Genomic DNA, 15,248 nt, shown 5'->3' with positions numbered 1-15,248 from the left:
CAAACTGATCTCACTTTTGATATTTGATGAAACATCGGGGAATGAAGACTCAAAATGTGTGCGCTAAAAAGTGAAACAGGTCTTGTTCTTATGGTGCATTTATATGATATCTAGGCCTCAAAATACATCCCATTTCCATATCTTCACAAATAATGTTAATAATAGTATATTACCATATTTTAGAAATTTACCCGAAAACTACTTTTAAGTTCTTTCCTAGAAATAATAAATTTGGTAGCACTAGAGGTATGGTATAAGATACAATTCTGAAACTTTGAACACTATATAACTAACGAAGTTATAGAAGGTCCATGTTTGGTATTGGCATTTTAACTTTTCTTCTTTAAAAACAGATAAAGTTCCCAATGATTTATGAGCTAAAGTACTGAAGCAGGGAGTAAGTAACTCCCGAAGTACGTATATATGAGTAATAAAAATATATTGTAGTAGGAAAAGCTACATAGTTTTATATAAAAAGGCAATAGAAATATCAAACGTTCCAAAAAAGCATACATTCAAAATATTCTCAGCTTGTCGCGAAATGCGACTAAAAGTGACAGAAATTTGTTAATTGGCAATCTGCAAATTACGAACCTTTCTTGCTAACGAAACACCACTACAGATAGGAATTGACCTCATAACTGTGATAGACAACCTGAATGCCAAGGTATGCTATGACCACACTCGGATATGTAATGGAGTGGTATGGTCTTGGCGACCGTAATACCTATGGTGGAAGCTTTGTAAATTTTTGGAACTTTCATCGCCTTGTCAATGGCAGCACACTATTCGAGCACAGACTCTCACACAGGGTGAATGGAATTTCAAACGACCACTCTGTAAAGGCAGCTCACTTTAAAAAAATGTGTAAATCGTTCGTTCATTTTCGTTACCGGATCGTTGTAAAATCCATCCAGTCCGTAACTTCAGTTTTTTGTGCAGTTATCAGCTCCGTTGTCAGCCGTACCTAACCCCAACCCGGACGACCAGTTTTTACAATTTGGCCGGTTTTTAGGCCCGGGAAACTCGACTTCGCTTTTTCCAACTCCCAGGGAACACCAAGTGGAGGTGGAGATGGGATTTGTTGGTGTTTATTCAGCTGGCGTTTCATAGTTTTTTTCCTCGATACCAACCCACATTTCGCCCCGAGACCTATACTTCCCTTTGACCTATATTTAAGAAATTTACCCGGAAATCCCCGAGTTCTTCTTAGAAATACAAAATTTGCGATTAGCGTAGGTGAGAATAGGTCATAATACTAGTAAGTTTGAGGGAAATCCCATAAAGTCGAAATTCTATATTTTGTAAGAATTTATATATGGTTGTCATATTCCCTTATGCGATACAAACTGTGCGGACTGCACGTCCGAGCATTCGCTATCGGGACTTTGACTGACCAACATAGTGCAACCAATCAATAAGAGCCTAGCTGATTGGTTGCAATCTAAACGGTAATAAACGGTCTGCCTCGTTTTCTTTTTCTACCAAAGATATTACCCTTATAGAATATCTTGGTTGGAGCATCTTCACCCATACAAATTAAGTGACCCGCCCACCGCAAACTATTAAGCCGGATTTTATTCACAACTAGACGGTCGTGGTGACGCTCATAAAGTCCATCGTTATGGAAGCTACGGAATCATCCATCCTCATGTAGGGGGCCAAAAATTCTTCGAAGGACTCTTCTTGGGAACGCTGCCAAGAGTTTCCGTCTTTTCCTCCGCGAGCACCAGTCCAGGACTCTCTAACCACGCCTTAACTATACTGATTACTTTGTTTCAGTACAACGCAGCATCCTCGCGATGCTTTGCAACCACAAGCAGTGCTATACCACGGCCGTGGCCTTCTTCGGAACCAGAAGGTTAACTACATAATTATACATGATGTTCCACAGTAGTGGCCTCGTGCAGAGCCCTGTGGGGCATCCACGGTGTCAATGTGCTCCTTGGGTCCATCATCGGCATTATGCCAAAGCGTCCACTCTTGCAAGTAGTTATCGACAATAGATGAGAACACCAATTGTCGCCAGAGGCTTTCGTATAAGGTTCAAATTGGCGGAGTTGAATGCATTCCTCACATCCAGGGTCACCACCACACAATATATGCTGGTACAACCCCTTTTGTGATTTGCATTTTCAGGCAAACTAGTAACTATTTTGGTGATATCAATGGTTAATCTGGCTTTACGGAACCCATACTGCCTATCTGGAAGACCCCCTTGGCGCTCGACGACTGGGAGTAACATTTTCCCCATAGTGTGTAGAAGACATATAAGTCTATAAAATTACAGTTCCTATGGAAGTTTGCTAGCCTTTCCCATAGTGTGGGCAAGATTTCCTCGGACATGGACGTTTCGAACAGCTCCGCGAACATATCCTATTCGACTACAGATCTGGTCCCTAGTGACGGGTGGAATCTGCGTCATATTCAGGGGCTGCTGTAAAGTGTCAGTACCCCCCCCCCCCTTACTGGGGAAATAACCCCTGAATTATTTTCAATAAGAACATAGGGCACGTGATCAGCGGAGATTATCGGCCTCTGAATCGTTCTGTCGCGATTTTATAGGCGCTACGGATTCATGTACGCTTCCGAACAGAGCTCCTTAAAGTATTCCCTCTTAGTCCGCTGGATGGCGCTCTTGCGAGCTTCTCTATAGGCATATTCCTTTTGCCCTTGATCGATCCTACCAATTGCCCTCTGAGCCGTTCCTCTGCCTCGGTGGCAAATCGATCGAAGGCTCCCAAGTTCACTATTCCACCAATAATTGGATATTACAGAGGAGAATGAGCACCTCCTAGACATCGACACTTGCTTTAGAGATGATTTTTGTGGTATGGATATAGGAAGTGCTCACTAATTTGCCAGGACATATCACGCGCCATCGTAGGGCCGACAAAAGTCAGATCTACAATTGAACAGATTTCCCTTTCCGATTAGTGTTTACATCAACTTCGTTGGTCAGGACTACATTCAACTGGGCGAATGCTTCTAATTAGCACTGCCCCTTGCCTTAGTCTCTTTGCTGCCCCATTCGATGGCCCACGCATTAAAGCCTGGCACTGTGAGGCTCGGTAGGGCGTAACAACTGTATACGCTTATAGTTGCCCACACAACGTCACTTGCCGCCAGACCCATGCTATATTGTATGGCTTGACGACCTCACTACCACATGGCCGCTCCACAAAGCAATTAAACAAATCCTCTGCGACCCTGCGATGATTGAGGTTTATTTGTATTAACCTCATTTTTTCACAGCAGTTAACTCCATCCTAAATTTCGAGCATTTACCACTTCCGGAAATATGCCGGTTATCCCGGCCCTCCTTCCCTTCACGCAAAATGCATTTGCAGTCTCTATTGCACTCCTTGGCAATATGTCCTTTCTCGCCACACCTTCAACATCGATCGGATTGATGCCGCTAGTGCATGCCTTCGCAAAGTGTCCGAACATTATACATTTGAAGCAACTCTTTAGAGAGATATGTTCCCTCAGTCCAATCCGAACCTTTCCCACGGTCAACAACTTTTACCCTGCCTCCACTGGCAGTTGGATTTTGGCCCTTTGAGCCATAAGCTTTTCTTAGGCTCACGATAGATTCTTCCCTGAATTCCTCCAACTTGAATTGTTATTTCAAGGCTGTGCAGATATCTTCTCTGGATGTTACCTCATCGAGATCCTTGCACTGTATACAGATCTCATGGTTTTGAGAACGAACCGCGATATTCTCCCCAAGTGGGTTTATAATTTGGCTACAAAAGCCGTTAGTTTTTCCCATGCTGGATTTTTTCAGCTCAAACATGAGATCTCCTTTCTAGCTCTAGGCCTCTTAGGTCGGGGTCAGATTTCACCTTTTTCAGTATCTTCGCACACGTTAGATTTCCTTTGCTGGAGATAACAATTGCCTCTGGGTGGATTCGCATCTTTGGTTTCTCGTTCCTTTTTTTGTTCACGACCTTAGTCCAACCACCGTTCTTATTTTCCTTCGGTTTCGCTTCGCTGGCCGACATTTCTATTTTGGACACTTTGAGCCCTTCTGAAGTTTAATTACTTTTCTTAGACTTGCCAAGACCCCTTTTTAAGGTTTTGTGTAAACACAAAACCTTATTAAAATCGGTTTACTGTCTGTCTGTCTTTTTTTTTTTTTGAGGAGGTGGAAATCTTCAAAAGACACTGGCCTGGACACGCCAGCGTGTGGCATTCTTACCCACTAAAACCACCCCCGACTCCCTCCAAGCCCCGTGGAACCACTATACGGTATTACATCAGGGGGCGGAGTCAGCTCATTTTAGCTTGGTCCCCTTTCGTCTCTACGCGGCGTACGTAACCGCACTTTTCTGGGCTCCTCTGCCTTTCGCAGTTTGCTCTGGATAGATAAGACCATGGAGTTGATTGCATCCCAGTCTTCCTGACATGTTAGCATTTTTCGCACCAGATTCTCTGGTACAACCACCTCTCTTAGAGTCTTCTCTAGGTTCTTCCTTTCTTCCACAAACCTTGAACAGTGGAAGAATACATGCTCTGGGTCCTCTGGGACTCCATCGCCGTTTGGACAGTCGGGTGAGGTATCTAGTTTAAACCTCAACAGGCGCTGGCGATATCCTCCATGCCCCGTGAGAAACCGAGTAAGATTATAATTAATCTCACCGTGCCGTCTCTCCAACCACTCCTTGATGGTAGGGATGAGCCTGTGTGTCGACCGACCCTTTCCCGAGCATTCCCAACGCTCTTGCCATCTATCTAGCGATTTCTCCCTTTCGGCGCTCTTCGCCTGCGACAAAGGAGAGATAGACTTCGCACTATATATATTCATCATCTCATCTGCCAAGATGTCAATGGGCATCATTTCAGAAATGACGAATGCTGCATCATCTGAGACAGTCCTGAATGCCGAGCACACTCTTAGGGCTGTTCTTCTGTAGACTGAACTCAGTTTGTTACCGTTAAATGTAACCTGCAATGCCTTTCCCCAAACTGGAGCTGCATAGAGCAGGATCGAACTCACTACCCTATCTATAAGCAACCTGGAAGCATGCCGTGGCCCTCCCACGTTCGGCATCATTCTTGCCAGGGCCACACTTGCAGTGGATGCTTTGTCATAGACATACTGCACGTGTGGCTTATAGCTAAGCTTCCCATCTATCATCACTCCCAAGTATTTGATCGCAGGCTTAGAAGTGATGATATGATTCCCAATTTGAATACGGGCAAAATTTCTTTTACGGCGCTTGGTGATAAGGACCGCTTCCGTTTTTTCCTCCGCAAGTGTCAGACCAGAACTCTCAAGCCAACTCTTAACAGCACTGATCGCTTCGCATGAGTATAACTCAGCATCTTCGAGATGCTTTGCGACAACAACCAGCGCTATATCATCGGCGCAGCCCACCACCGTGGCTTCCTCCGGAAGGGGAAGATTAAGAACATCGTTGTACATGAGGTTCCACAGCAGTGGGCCCAGTACGGAGCGCTGTGGAACACCCGCGGAGACAAGTTACTCTTGGGGTCCATCATCAGTGTCATACCAAAGCCTCCGTTTTTGTAAATAGCTGTTGACAATAGCTGCAAGATAAGCGGGAATACCAATCTTTGCCAGAGATTCCCGTATTAGGTTCCAATTGGCCGAATTGAATGCATTTCTCACATCCAGGGTCACTACTATGCAATATTTGCTAGTACTGCCCCTTCCGTGGATTGCATCTTCGGCCAAGCCAGTAACCATTTTGATGGCATCAATGGTTGATTTGACTTTACGGAACCCATACTGCCGATCTGAGAGACCTCCCTGGCTCTCAACAACCGGAAGTAATTTATTATAGATTACTCGCTCTAGCATTTTGCCCACAGTGTCCAAAAGGCAAATAGGTCTGTAGGATGTTGGCTCACCTGGAGGTTTGCCAGCCTTAGGCAGTAGCACCAACTTCTGTCGTTTCCATGATGCAAGAAATATCCCCTCGGACATGCACGCTTCGAACAACTCAGCGAACATGCCCGGTCTGGATTTCACGGCAAGCTTAAGGGCCTTATTCGGCACGCCATCCAGACCCGGAGCTTTGTTATCTCCTATCCTAGTGCAGATCTCTAGCAGCTCGTCACTGGTGACTGGCGGTATTGCCGTGTCGTTCAGAGGTCGCTGGAAGCTGTCTATGCCCTCCTCTTGCTGAGGGAATAACCCCTGGATGATTTTTAACAAGAGTGAAGGGCACGTGATCTGCGGGGATGATCGGCCTCTGAATCACGATCCTATAGGCGCTCCCCAACGGGTTTACGTCCACTTCTAAACAGAGCTCCTTAAAGCATTCACTCTTGCTCCGTTGGATGGCGAGATTGAGGGTTTTGCGGGCTTCATTATAGGTGCGCTCTTTTTGCCCTTGATCGATTCTGCCTACCGCTCTTTGAGCCGTTCTTCTGGCTCGGTGACAGGCTGATCGAAGGCTGACCAGTTCAGCATTCCACCACAGGCTTGTCTAACCACACCTCCATGAAGGTCTGCTCATCCAGAGTTTTAGCGGACCAGCCTGACATCTTTCGCGGTTTCGGGCATGATGATCTTATGCCCGGTGACTCCACCCATAGCCCAAAGAAGATTGCCTGGTGATCGCTGTGGGTGTAGTGGTTGCTGACGCACCAAGACATACCACGTGTCAGTGCAGGGCTAACAAAAGTTAGGTCTACGATTGAGGTGGACCCCCCTTTCTGAAAGGTGTTTACATATCGACATATCGAACGACATCTAACTGTGCGAAAGCGTCTAATAGACTGCGGCCCCTTGTATTTGTCTCTCTGCTACCCCACTCACGGGCCCAAGCATTGAAGTCACCAGCAATCACCCTTGGACTACGACCCCTTGCGTCGAGAACAAGACTGTCAAGCATTTTCTCGAATTCGGGCAGTGTCAGGCTTGGTGGGGCGTAACAGCTGTACACATATACCTCGTTTATTTTCGCCCACACAAAGCCGCTATATGTCTGATTCCCAGTACAGACGAATCTATAACCCACACGCCACCGTGACGGTTTCTATAGGGTTCGCTAATGATGGCAATTTCCACCTCGGATTCGTAGATGGTCTGCTCGAGTAAATCTTGAGCGACACTACAATGATTGAGGTTTATTTGAATAAACTTCATTTTTTCATTGAAGTCAGCGCCTTCCTAAATTCCGGGCATTTAGCACTTCCGGCAATATGCCGGTAATCTCGTCCCTCACTTTCTTCGCACAATAAGCATTTGGGGTCCCTATTGCACGCCTTGGCAATATGGCCTTTCTCCCCATACCTTCTGCATCGATCGGACCGATCAATGCCGCTGGTGCATGCCTTCGCGAAATGGCCAAACGCGAGGCACTTGAAACACCTCTTTAGAGAAATCTGCTCTCTCAGACGGCAAACAACCCATCCGATTCGAACCTTCCCGGCCGCCAATAACTTCTGCGCGGCGTACACTGGCAATCGCAATGTGGCCGTTTGAATATTGCCATAGGCTTTCCGCAAACTCGCAATGGACTCTTCGGCAAGTTCCTCCAACTTGAACTGTTCCATCAGGGCAGTGCAAATTTTTCCTTTGGATGTCACTTCATCAAGATCCTTGCACTGTATATTGACCTCATGTTTTTGGGTCCGTACTGTGACATTCTCCCCAAGTAAGTTCTTAACCTGAGTTCGGAAGCCATCAGTTTTTCCTAAGCTGATTTTTTTCAGCTCAAACATGAGGTCATCCTTTTGGGTCCTTCGAATCTTGCTGACATTTCCGCCCAGATCGGTGTCAGCTTGGACTTTTTTCAATATCTTCGCGTAAGACAAACTTCCATTGCTGGAGATTACAATCGCTTCTGGGCGAATTCGCACTTTTGCCTTTTTCTTCGCCTTTTTCCTAACTACTTTAATGCAACCACCTTTTTCATTCCCCTTGGATTTTGTCGAGTCGATTGCCGGAACTCGCACTTGGGGGACCTGCTTTCTCTCTTCGGTGCCTTTAGTTCCGTTTCTGGGAACTATTTGTATGGCTTTTTTCCTCTTAGGCGCCTGCTGACTTCCCAGAAGATCCACATCTCCTTCCCCGCACTCTCTTGTTTGGTGGCAGGCCGATTGCAACACGATTAGGTGTCACTTGGGTCGCTTGTGACACCGTTGGAGCAACAGATTTCGACTTGCCCTTGGAATTTTGTTCCTCCTGCTGCGATTTGTTGTAGAGTACTCTAATTGCTCTCACCATATTTTTTATGGCTTGGTGGACGTTGTGCTTGTCCTTGATGAACTCAGACAGCTCCACTATTTTTGCACCAAGCTGTGTGAAGGGTAATTCCTCTGCTTCAGGGCTCTGCTCTCCATGATGATTCCTAACCAGATTACTACTTTTAGTCCTCCACATTTGGCACTCATTGACCTTCCCTCCGTTTTATCTTTTTTGATGTTTGGCATTGGCGGAGATCCCAAAGTTGACGAACTTCTTCTGAATGGGTTTTTTTCCTGGTCCTGGAGTACCTCCTGTTGCTGCTCTTCTTGAATATGTGTGGTCGATGTTGTTGCTGCTTTTGTTGTCCAACGATCTGCTTTCAATTCATCCTTCTTCGGTTTTGTTACTGGTATCCTTGGTAGAGTGGTACTTCAGTTGAACACTTCCTTTTCCAAATCTAAAACACTTGTAGCATTAGATGCCACGGTGGCCAAGTATTCCACCACCGAGGCACTGCGGTCGAGGGATATCGACGACCGGGAGCCCGCTTGCTCACTCCCAAAAGCCGCCGGTACTGGGGTTCCGAGCTCCTGCACCGTAAGTTTTCTCCTTCTCACGTCTTCCATAGTGATTTTATGTTCTGGGTATCCTTCCCATAGCCATTTTGGTCCGCGCACCAGAGATGAGCAAACACTAGCCCATGCACAGTCAGAAAAGAAAAGTGCTTGAACACATATTTACACATCAATAGGTATGCCCCAATCCGTCAGCTGGGGTCGCGCCTGATGGGAGATCTGGCCACTCCTCACAGGTCTGTCTGTCTGTCTGTCACAGGCACTTTTCTCAGAAACGGCTATACCGATTGACACGAAATTTGGTGAGAGGGTGGGAACTGTGGACCTCCAGACATGCAATGAGTGATATCCTCCTACGTTGAGATTTACGGGGGGGGTCCCCATACATGTAAAAGGGGGGCGTAAATTTCTTTCACCGAATATAATCATATGGGGTATCAAATAAAAGGTCTCGATTAGTACTTTTCGAAGCTGACCTTAGTTTAGAGATTTGTTAAAAAGGCGGGGAGTGGGAAGGGTGCACAATGATGACTTCTTTAACAGAGCCATTCTCAGAAACTACTCAACCGAAAAATCTGAAAAAATTCATGAAGCTGCCTCTATATGGTACCCAGGCCTCAAATTACTCTCCATATCGACATCTGTTCAAATTAAGTTAATAATAGTTTATTACCATATTTTTGGGAAAATTGAGTAAAACCCCCTTTCAGTTTATATCAGAGTTATAAAAGTTGGTAGTAGTATAAAATATAATATGAAGCATATTATCTCCAAGTTTGATCAAAATCATACTATTAGTAACAAAGTTACAGTAGCTCAAAGTGGTCTTTACCGTGTAAATTTACAACCCGAGGTACTAAATCTGATATGCTAAATGCATATTCTGAACAGGCTACGTACAAATGGGATAGTTCTACACTCAAATATACTCACAGGAGAAGCAAACAAAACCTTTCATACCTGAAGCGCCCAGCTTCCGGTTTCCCGAGTTTTTTAATTTTTGGTGCATGTTGATTCCCTAAAGCTACGCCCTCTTTATCTTACACTCTCTTACATAATCGAAGTTGATGACCTTGTGCTTTGGTGCCACTTGGGTTGCCTGTGACACTGTTGAGGCTAAAATGTTCGGCTTTTCCTTATTGTAAAGCACCCTGATGGCTCTCACCATGTTCTTAATTGCTTGGTGCACGTTGTGCTTGTCCTTGATGAATTCGGACAGCTCAAGTGTTGTAATCCCAAGCTGCATAAAAGGTAGTTCTTCCGGGTCAGGCCTCTGTTCTCAGTGAGTCTTGACCAGATTATTCCTTTTACAGACACGTTCATCTTTTTCAATTGCTAAGCTCCCATAAGCTTTCTCGCTTTATTTACTATGCATACAGCAAGTGGCGCCATTTTGTGTTAAGTTTAAGGAGGGAATCCCCATACATGTGAATAGAGGTTGCGGCATTTTTTTCATAGAATGTGGCCATGTGGGGTATAAAATGGAAGGGCTCAATTAGTACTTTTTGAAACTAGGCCCATATTTTATACCGGGTGAAACGAACAGGAGTGAGGGCAACGTATGTCCCTCAAAAAGTGTAACGGGGCTCGCTTTCAGAGCCTATCCAACCGAAAAATCTGAAAAAAATCACAGTGGTGTATTTAAACGAAATCTGGGCCTCAAAATACATCCCGTTGCGATATCTGCACAAATAAAGGTAATAATAGTATGTTAGCATATATAATAAATTTTTCCGGAAACCCTCCTTACGTTCATGCTAGAACTACAGCACTTGCATTAGGAAATCAAACAATTATTCAGCGTCAGATTTTTTATGACGTCTACATCAAGGCACACTCTCTTGACCTGGAAACCGACTTCTGACTGCAATTTTCAGTTCAAGTTAAGGATTATCACATATAGAAGACTTCCAACATAGTGGAAAAGGATGCTTTCTAGCAATTACACGTAGTTCAGGAGAGGCTTCCGAAAGGTGACACTCTGATCGTGATAGGTGATCTGAATGCCTCGCTCAGACATGTATGGGGATAATGGTGCAAGGTTTGTGGATTTCCACAATTTTCACCGCCTCGTCATTGATGGCACATTGTTCGATCACAGAACTTGCCATAAGGTGAGTTGAGTTCCAACTGACCGACACCAAAGGGACACCGAATCAGATCAACAGCTTTGTAGTTAACAGTCAACAAGAGAGGTGCTGACATCAGCCTTGAAAGGGATCTCTGTCTGATACGCTAACTTTTGTTTACGTGTTGTGTACGGCACTTCTCACAAAGTTGGGGGGGATCTCGCTCGACAGTGTGGAAGGTCGCCAGCATAAAATCTTGCTGGCTCTGAAATTGTGGAAGGGGATCCATGAACGAATACCGTACGGATTCCCGAGAAGTTCAACATATTGTACACCGTAACAAAAGGGAATTTTTTATTGCGCTGGTTAGGGAAGCGAAAGGTTTCAGAAGTGTATATCACATCACGAAAGAACTTGGCGAAGGTCGTTATCCACGATGACGAACAGATGAAGAGGTGGAAAGAACAGTTTACCAGGGTCTACAGCCAAGACTTTGAATGATGCAATGGGTCGAAAGAATGTTAGGCGACCAAAATCCATCCTACGCTCATATCTACCGAATGCTAATATACTACCAAATGAAATTGATGGAAAATCCCTGCTTAAGTACATCGGCCATGCATCCGCTAAGGACTTCCGACTAATCAGCCTCATCTCTTGTGTCCCACTCCCAGCACGCCAACCTCGAAGACAATTCACAGAAACCGGTCTCCATAAGGCAACTAGCACTCTTCAGCAGTCACTACAGTACGAGCATTAGACTTCCCGAATATAGAGGGAATCTTCAACATAGTTTGTTCTATCGCCACCAAGGAAGCCTTAACCAGTGTAGGATTGGAGGGTCATATTAGGCATTGTATAATAGAAATGCTAACAATTAGGAATAATTCGGTCTGATCTGAGGAGTAGCCATTTGACTGTGAACAGAGTTATCTCCCAAGGTGACGCCATCTCTTCGGTTCTCTAGTTTATAGGGACGAACTTTTACCCATATTGGACACGGGTGTGGTGATAATGATGACGTATGCCGGCGAGCTATTGATATTATGAGTGAGATCATGGAAGGAACGCTGCGAAAGGTGTGTTTTTGAGCCGGAAGATGCGGACTCAGTATAAACTCTACGAAAACGGAGCTGATACTACTACCACCAAGGCAAGTGTACCCAAATGGCGCCTCCCGCGGCTAATTGAACAAATATAAGTTCTTTCCTACAATGTAAAGTATCTGGGTGTAATCCTGGATCCGAAGCTAAATTGGAGATAGAACTGAAGGTTAAAAAACCTGTGCAGCCTTCTATGCCTTCAAGAGGACCTTTGCAAGGAAATATATATAGTGTGGTGATAGGGGCTGGGTACAATAGAACGAAGCTTAATAGGATTTAAAGAACCGTGTGTTCGCTGTAGTGTGCAGTGCTGTCAGTGCTGTAACATCCTGGAAGAAGTACATTGGGAGCTCTGGGCATTCTCCACTGACTACGTCTCACGCAAGCCGAACTTCACGGGAAATTCTGCTCTGGACTTTCCAACCAGACCAAAATGGAAGACCGACAGCGTTTGCAGGAATATGATAAAATACTCTTAATTGACGGATCAAAGATGGTCTGTGGAGTCGGTGCGGGAGTTTTCTCGGATACACATAGTCTATCCAAGTCCTGTGTCTGTGCCCCACTGAGGACTGTTAAGGGTGAAATCTACTCGCATTGCTTAGCAGCCGTGGATGTCAAATGCTGAAGGTTCACCACCTGTGTCAAATCAAGGAGGCCCGCCTATAACTAACCTCGATTGCGAGAGCTCTTGCGCTAGAAGCGTGGAAATGCATACAAAATTTCGCCGAAGTCACTAAATTAAAACCAGAAGAACACTTTACATGAACAAACGGGACGCTTTGTGGATGAAGACATGGGCCCTGTTGCACTAACAAATAGAAAAATTCTCAGATAAATCAATTATGAGGATATCGAGTCTTTGGCGATAGATGTTAAAGCCGAAACTAGTAACACCTGTAGGATATACACCGTCCGTTACATGTCTTCACTTTTGTTTCGTATTATATTTAAGGTTAGGAGTACGCCAAAAAAACATCAAGGTTAGTCAACTTTGCATCATGTCAAAGCCCCTTCCTTCTGGCAGTAAGGCTAATAATCCTGCAGAACTCCATTTATATATTTCTGCCTAAAAGGATTTTCTACAATGAAAGATCCACGAATACGAGGGAAGCAACCACGCTGAGTCAATTACGGTTACACTTACGTTACGGTTATGGTTATATTTCTTCTTCGTTTGCCGTAGTGCATCCGGACCCATAATTACAACAATTTCAAAAATACAGTACTGAAACAAAGACAAATCTAGTCATAATTTATATCATAATAGTTTTGACACTACGTGCGTTTTGTTCTTTAAATAGGTCTTTGCGAAAATGGCGTTTATTAATGAAAAGTTAATTTTCCGTTTACATAAACGTATCTTATAGGGCCCATACACTATCAAACAAATTGTGCAACGCAGGATGTTGCGCAATAATTTGCTAATGTATGGGCGCGTTGGATGCGTTGCGCAAATGTTTGACGATTCGAGATATCGGCCCGGCCAACTCGAAATTCGTTGTTTTCAGAAAGACGCATTTAAAGTTTCAATCACCTACATTACACTCATATGGGACAATGAAAAAAACGGCGCTCTTACAGATTTCCTTGTGCACTTAAATTTCCTTCCTAACCAATACGTCCAGCTTCCTCTTGCCCGATTTGTTATCACATATAATAGTTTTCCCCAAAGAAAAGCTATAAAGCCATCATACCTGTAGCACTCTGATTAATTTATCAAGGATTAAATATGTCTATACATGATGCCAGACCTTAAAGGATAACTTCCGCAGAATGCTTAAAGTTTCTCACGTATTCTAGTCGAGCCATTTATTATAGGACGCCAACGGCGCATATAAACATACTAATTAATAGTTACGAAACAGTTTGCAACTCCTTGCGTCTATAGCTGTTATGGAAAGTTGAGTGTTGTTTCCTTGCTTCAGAAGCATAATTTATTAAAGCGCCTGAGTTGAATGGCGCAAAATATAGTGCAGCTATACACCTGGATGGCTTCTATTCTACTCTAGTAATTTATTTTGCATTCTCTGGGCAATACCTTTATTATTTCCGCATGAAGTGCTCGTCTTCTCTTTGACAATACCGAGATCAAGCATAAATCTAAGTAAGCTGTGTATGCATTTTCCCCAAGGAATTGGTGACTAATTAAGTCATAAAACTCCCATTCATAGATCCCCAATTATGTCGGCAATTTGCGTCCGGATTATAACTTATCCCTGGATGTGGCTGCTTCTGAAGAACCCGTTTGAAGGCGCCCAATCTGCGATTTATCTAGCTACGGATCCCAAATTTACAAAAATTTCGGGCAAATATTTCAAGTATGTATGCGTTTGGCTTGGTTGGCTACAACTGTAATTATTTTACCCTTAAGCTGGTGATGTTCAAATTTCAATTAATTATTCATATTTTATTCCGTGTAGTGACTGCGAGGAAAGTGAACCCAGTGAGCTAGGACGAAACGACGAACTTGCCGAGAGACTTTATGCTGAGACAATGCGAGTACTGGAGCTGGACCGCAAGCCCGAGTGAGTTCGCAACGCAAACGGTTTCAACACAATTTTCTCATCAAATTTACAAAGAATGTTTCTAATAAATAGGATAATAATTATCTTATATCTACTGCCTCAGAAATCTAGTGATATACATACATATAATCTTGCAATTTTCGTATTGTGGTATTTTTGTAAAACCTGTTTTTTCTAAAAGAACTGAAGCATTTGCGACCTTCTGCAAATGAAAGGATATAAGGAATGGATGAATTTTAAGAATTTAATTAAGGAATTGTTTCCGCATGTAATTAGATCCTTATAGAGCCTTAAAATTATTTAAATACGTTGGGTATTTTATTGCTTCTCACCACCGGGTCTCTACTGCAATAATTTTAGGTTACTTTCAGAGAAATTTCAATTTTTATTTTGTAGGAGGTTTTTGATAGAATTGATATAGACTATCTAAATGTTCTAATATTGAGCTAGCTGCCAATGAACCAGGATATTAATAAGTATTATCAGCGAAAACAACAATTTCAAAAATGTCAGCCGTGCATACATATATTAACAAGTATCAGGCTGAGACAGAAGTTTCGAGCAACTCCTGCTGGAATTATTTTAATAACGGGAGACTATTGTTTATCTTAGCCGGGAACCCACGATTTGATGGAAATGAAAGTCCATGATGAAAACTGAATGATCATACAGTTCGCAGTAAGTTTATCCAACCTAGTTCACACGGGATGTACTTCTAGAGCTTGCCAGAAATCTATTTTTTAAGGAGTTGTGTGAAACAAAACCTTATTAGAATCGAGTTGATGTCTGTTTGTCTGTCTGTCACG

At 43.8% G+C, this 15,248-nt stretch overlaps 1 protein-coding gene across 1 annotated transcript in view; it reads left to right on the top strand.

Annotated features, from left to right (window-relative positions):
• LOC119651610 (retinol dehydrogenase 13) overlaps positions 1–14,743 on the top strand; it is a 43,950-nt gene extending 29,207 nt beyond the window's left edge. Inside the window, exons 4-5 of the mRNA XM_038055263.1 lie at positions 14,089–14,235; positions 14,338–14,743. Of these exons, the coding sequence (XP_037911191.1) occupies positions 14,089–14,235; positions 14,338–14,446 (256 nt within the window). The 3' untranslated portion in view covers positions 14,447–14,743. The remainder of the gene's footprint in view (positions 1–14,088; positions 14,236–14,337) is intronic.
• Positions 14,744–15,248: the final 505 nt, after the last annotated feature.

This window comes from Hermetia illucens, chromosome 3, assembly GCF_905115235.1.
Source record: "Hermetia illucens chromosome 3, iHerIll2.2.curated.20191125, whole genome shotgun sequence".
NCBI classification, from domain to species: domain Eukaryota; kingdom Metazoa; phylum Arthropoda; class Insecta; order Diptera; family Stratiomyidae; genus Hermetia; species Hermetia illucens.
Note: the sequence above shows the minus strand (reverse complement) of the source record. Positions and strands in the feature narration are given on the sequence as shown.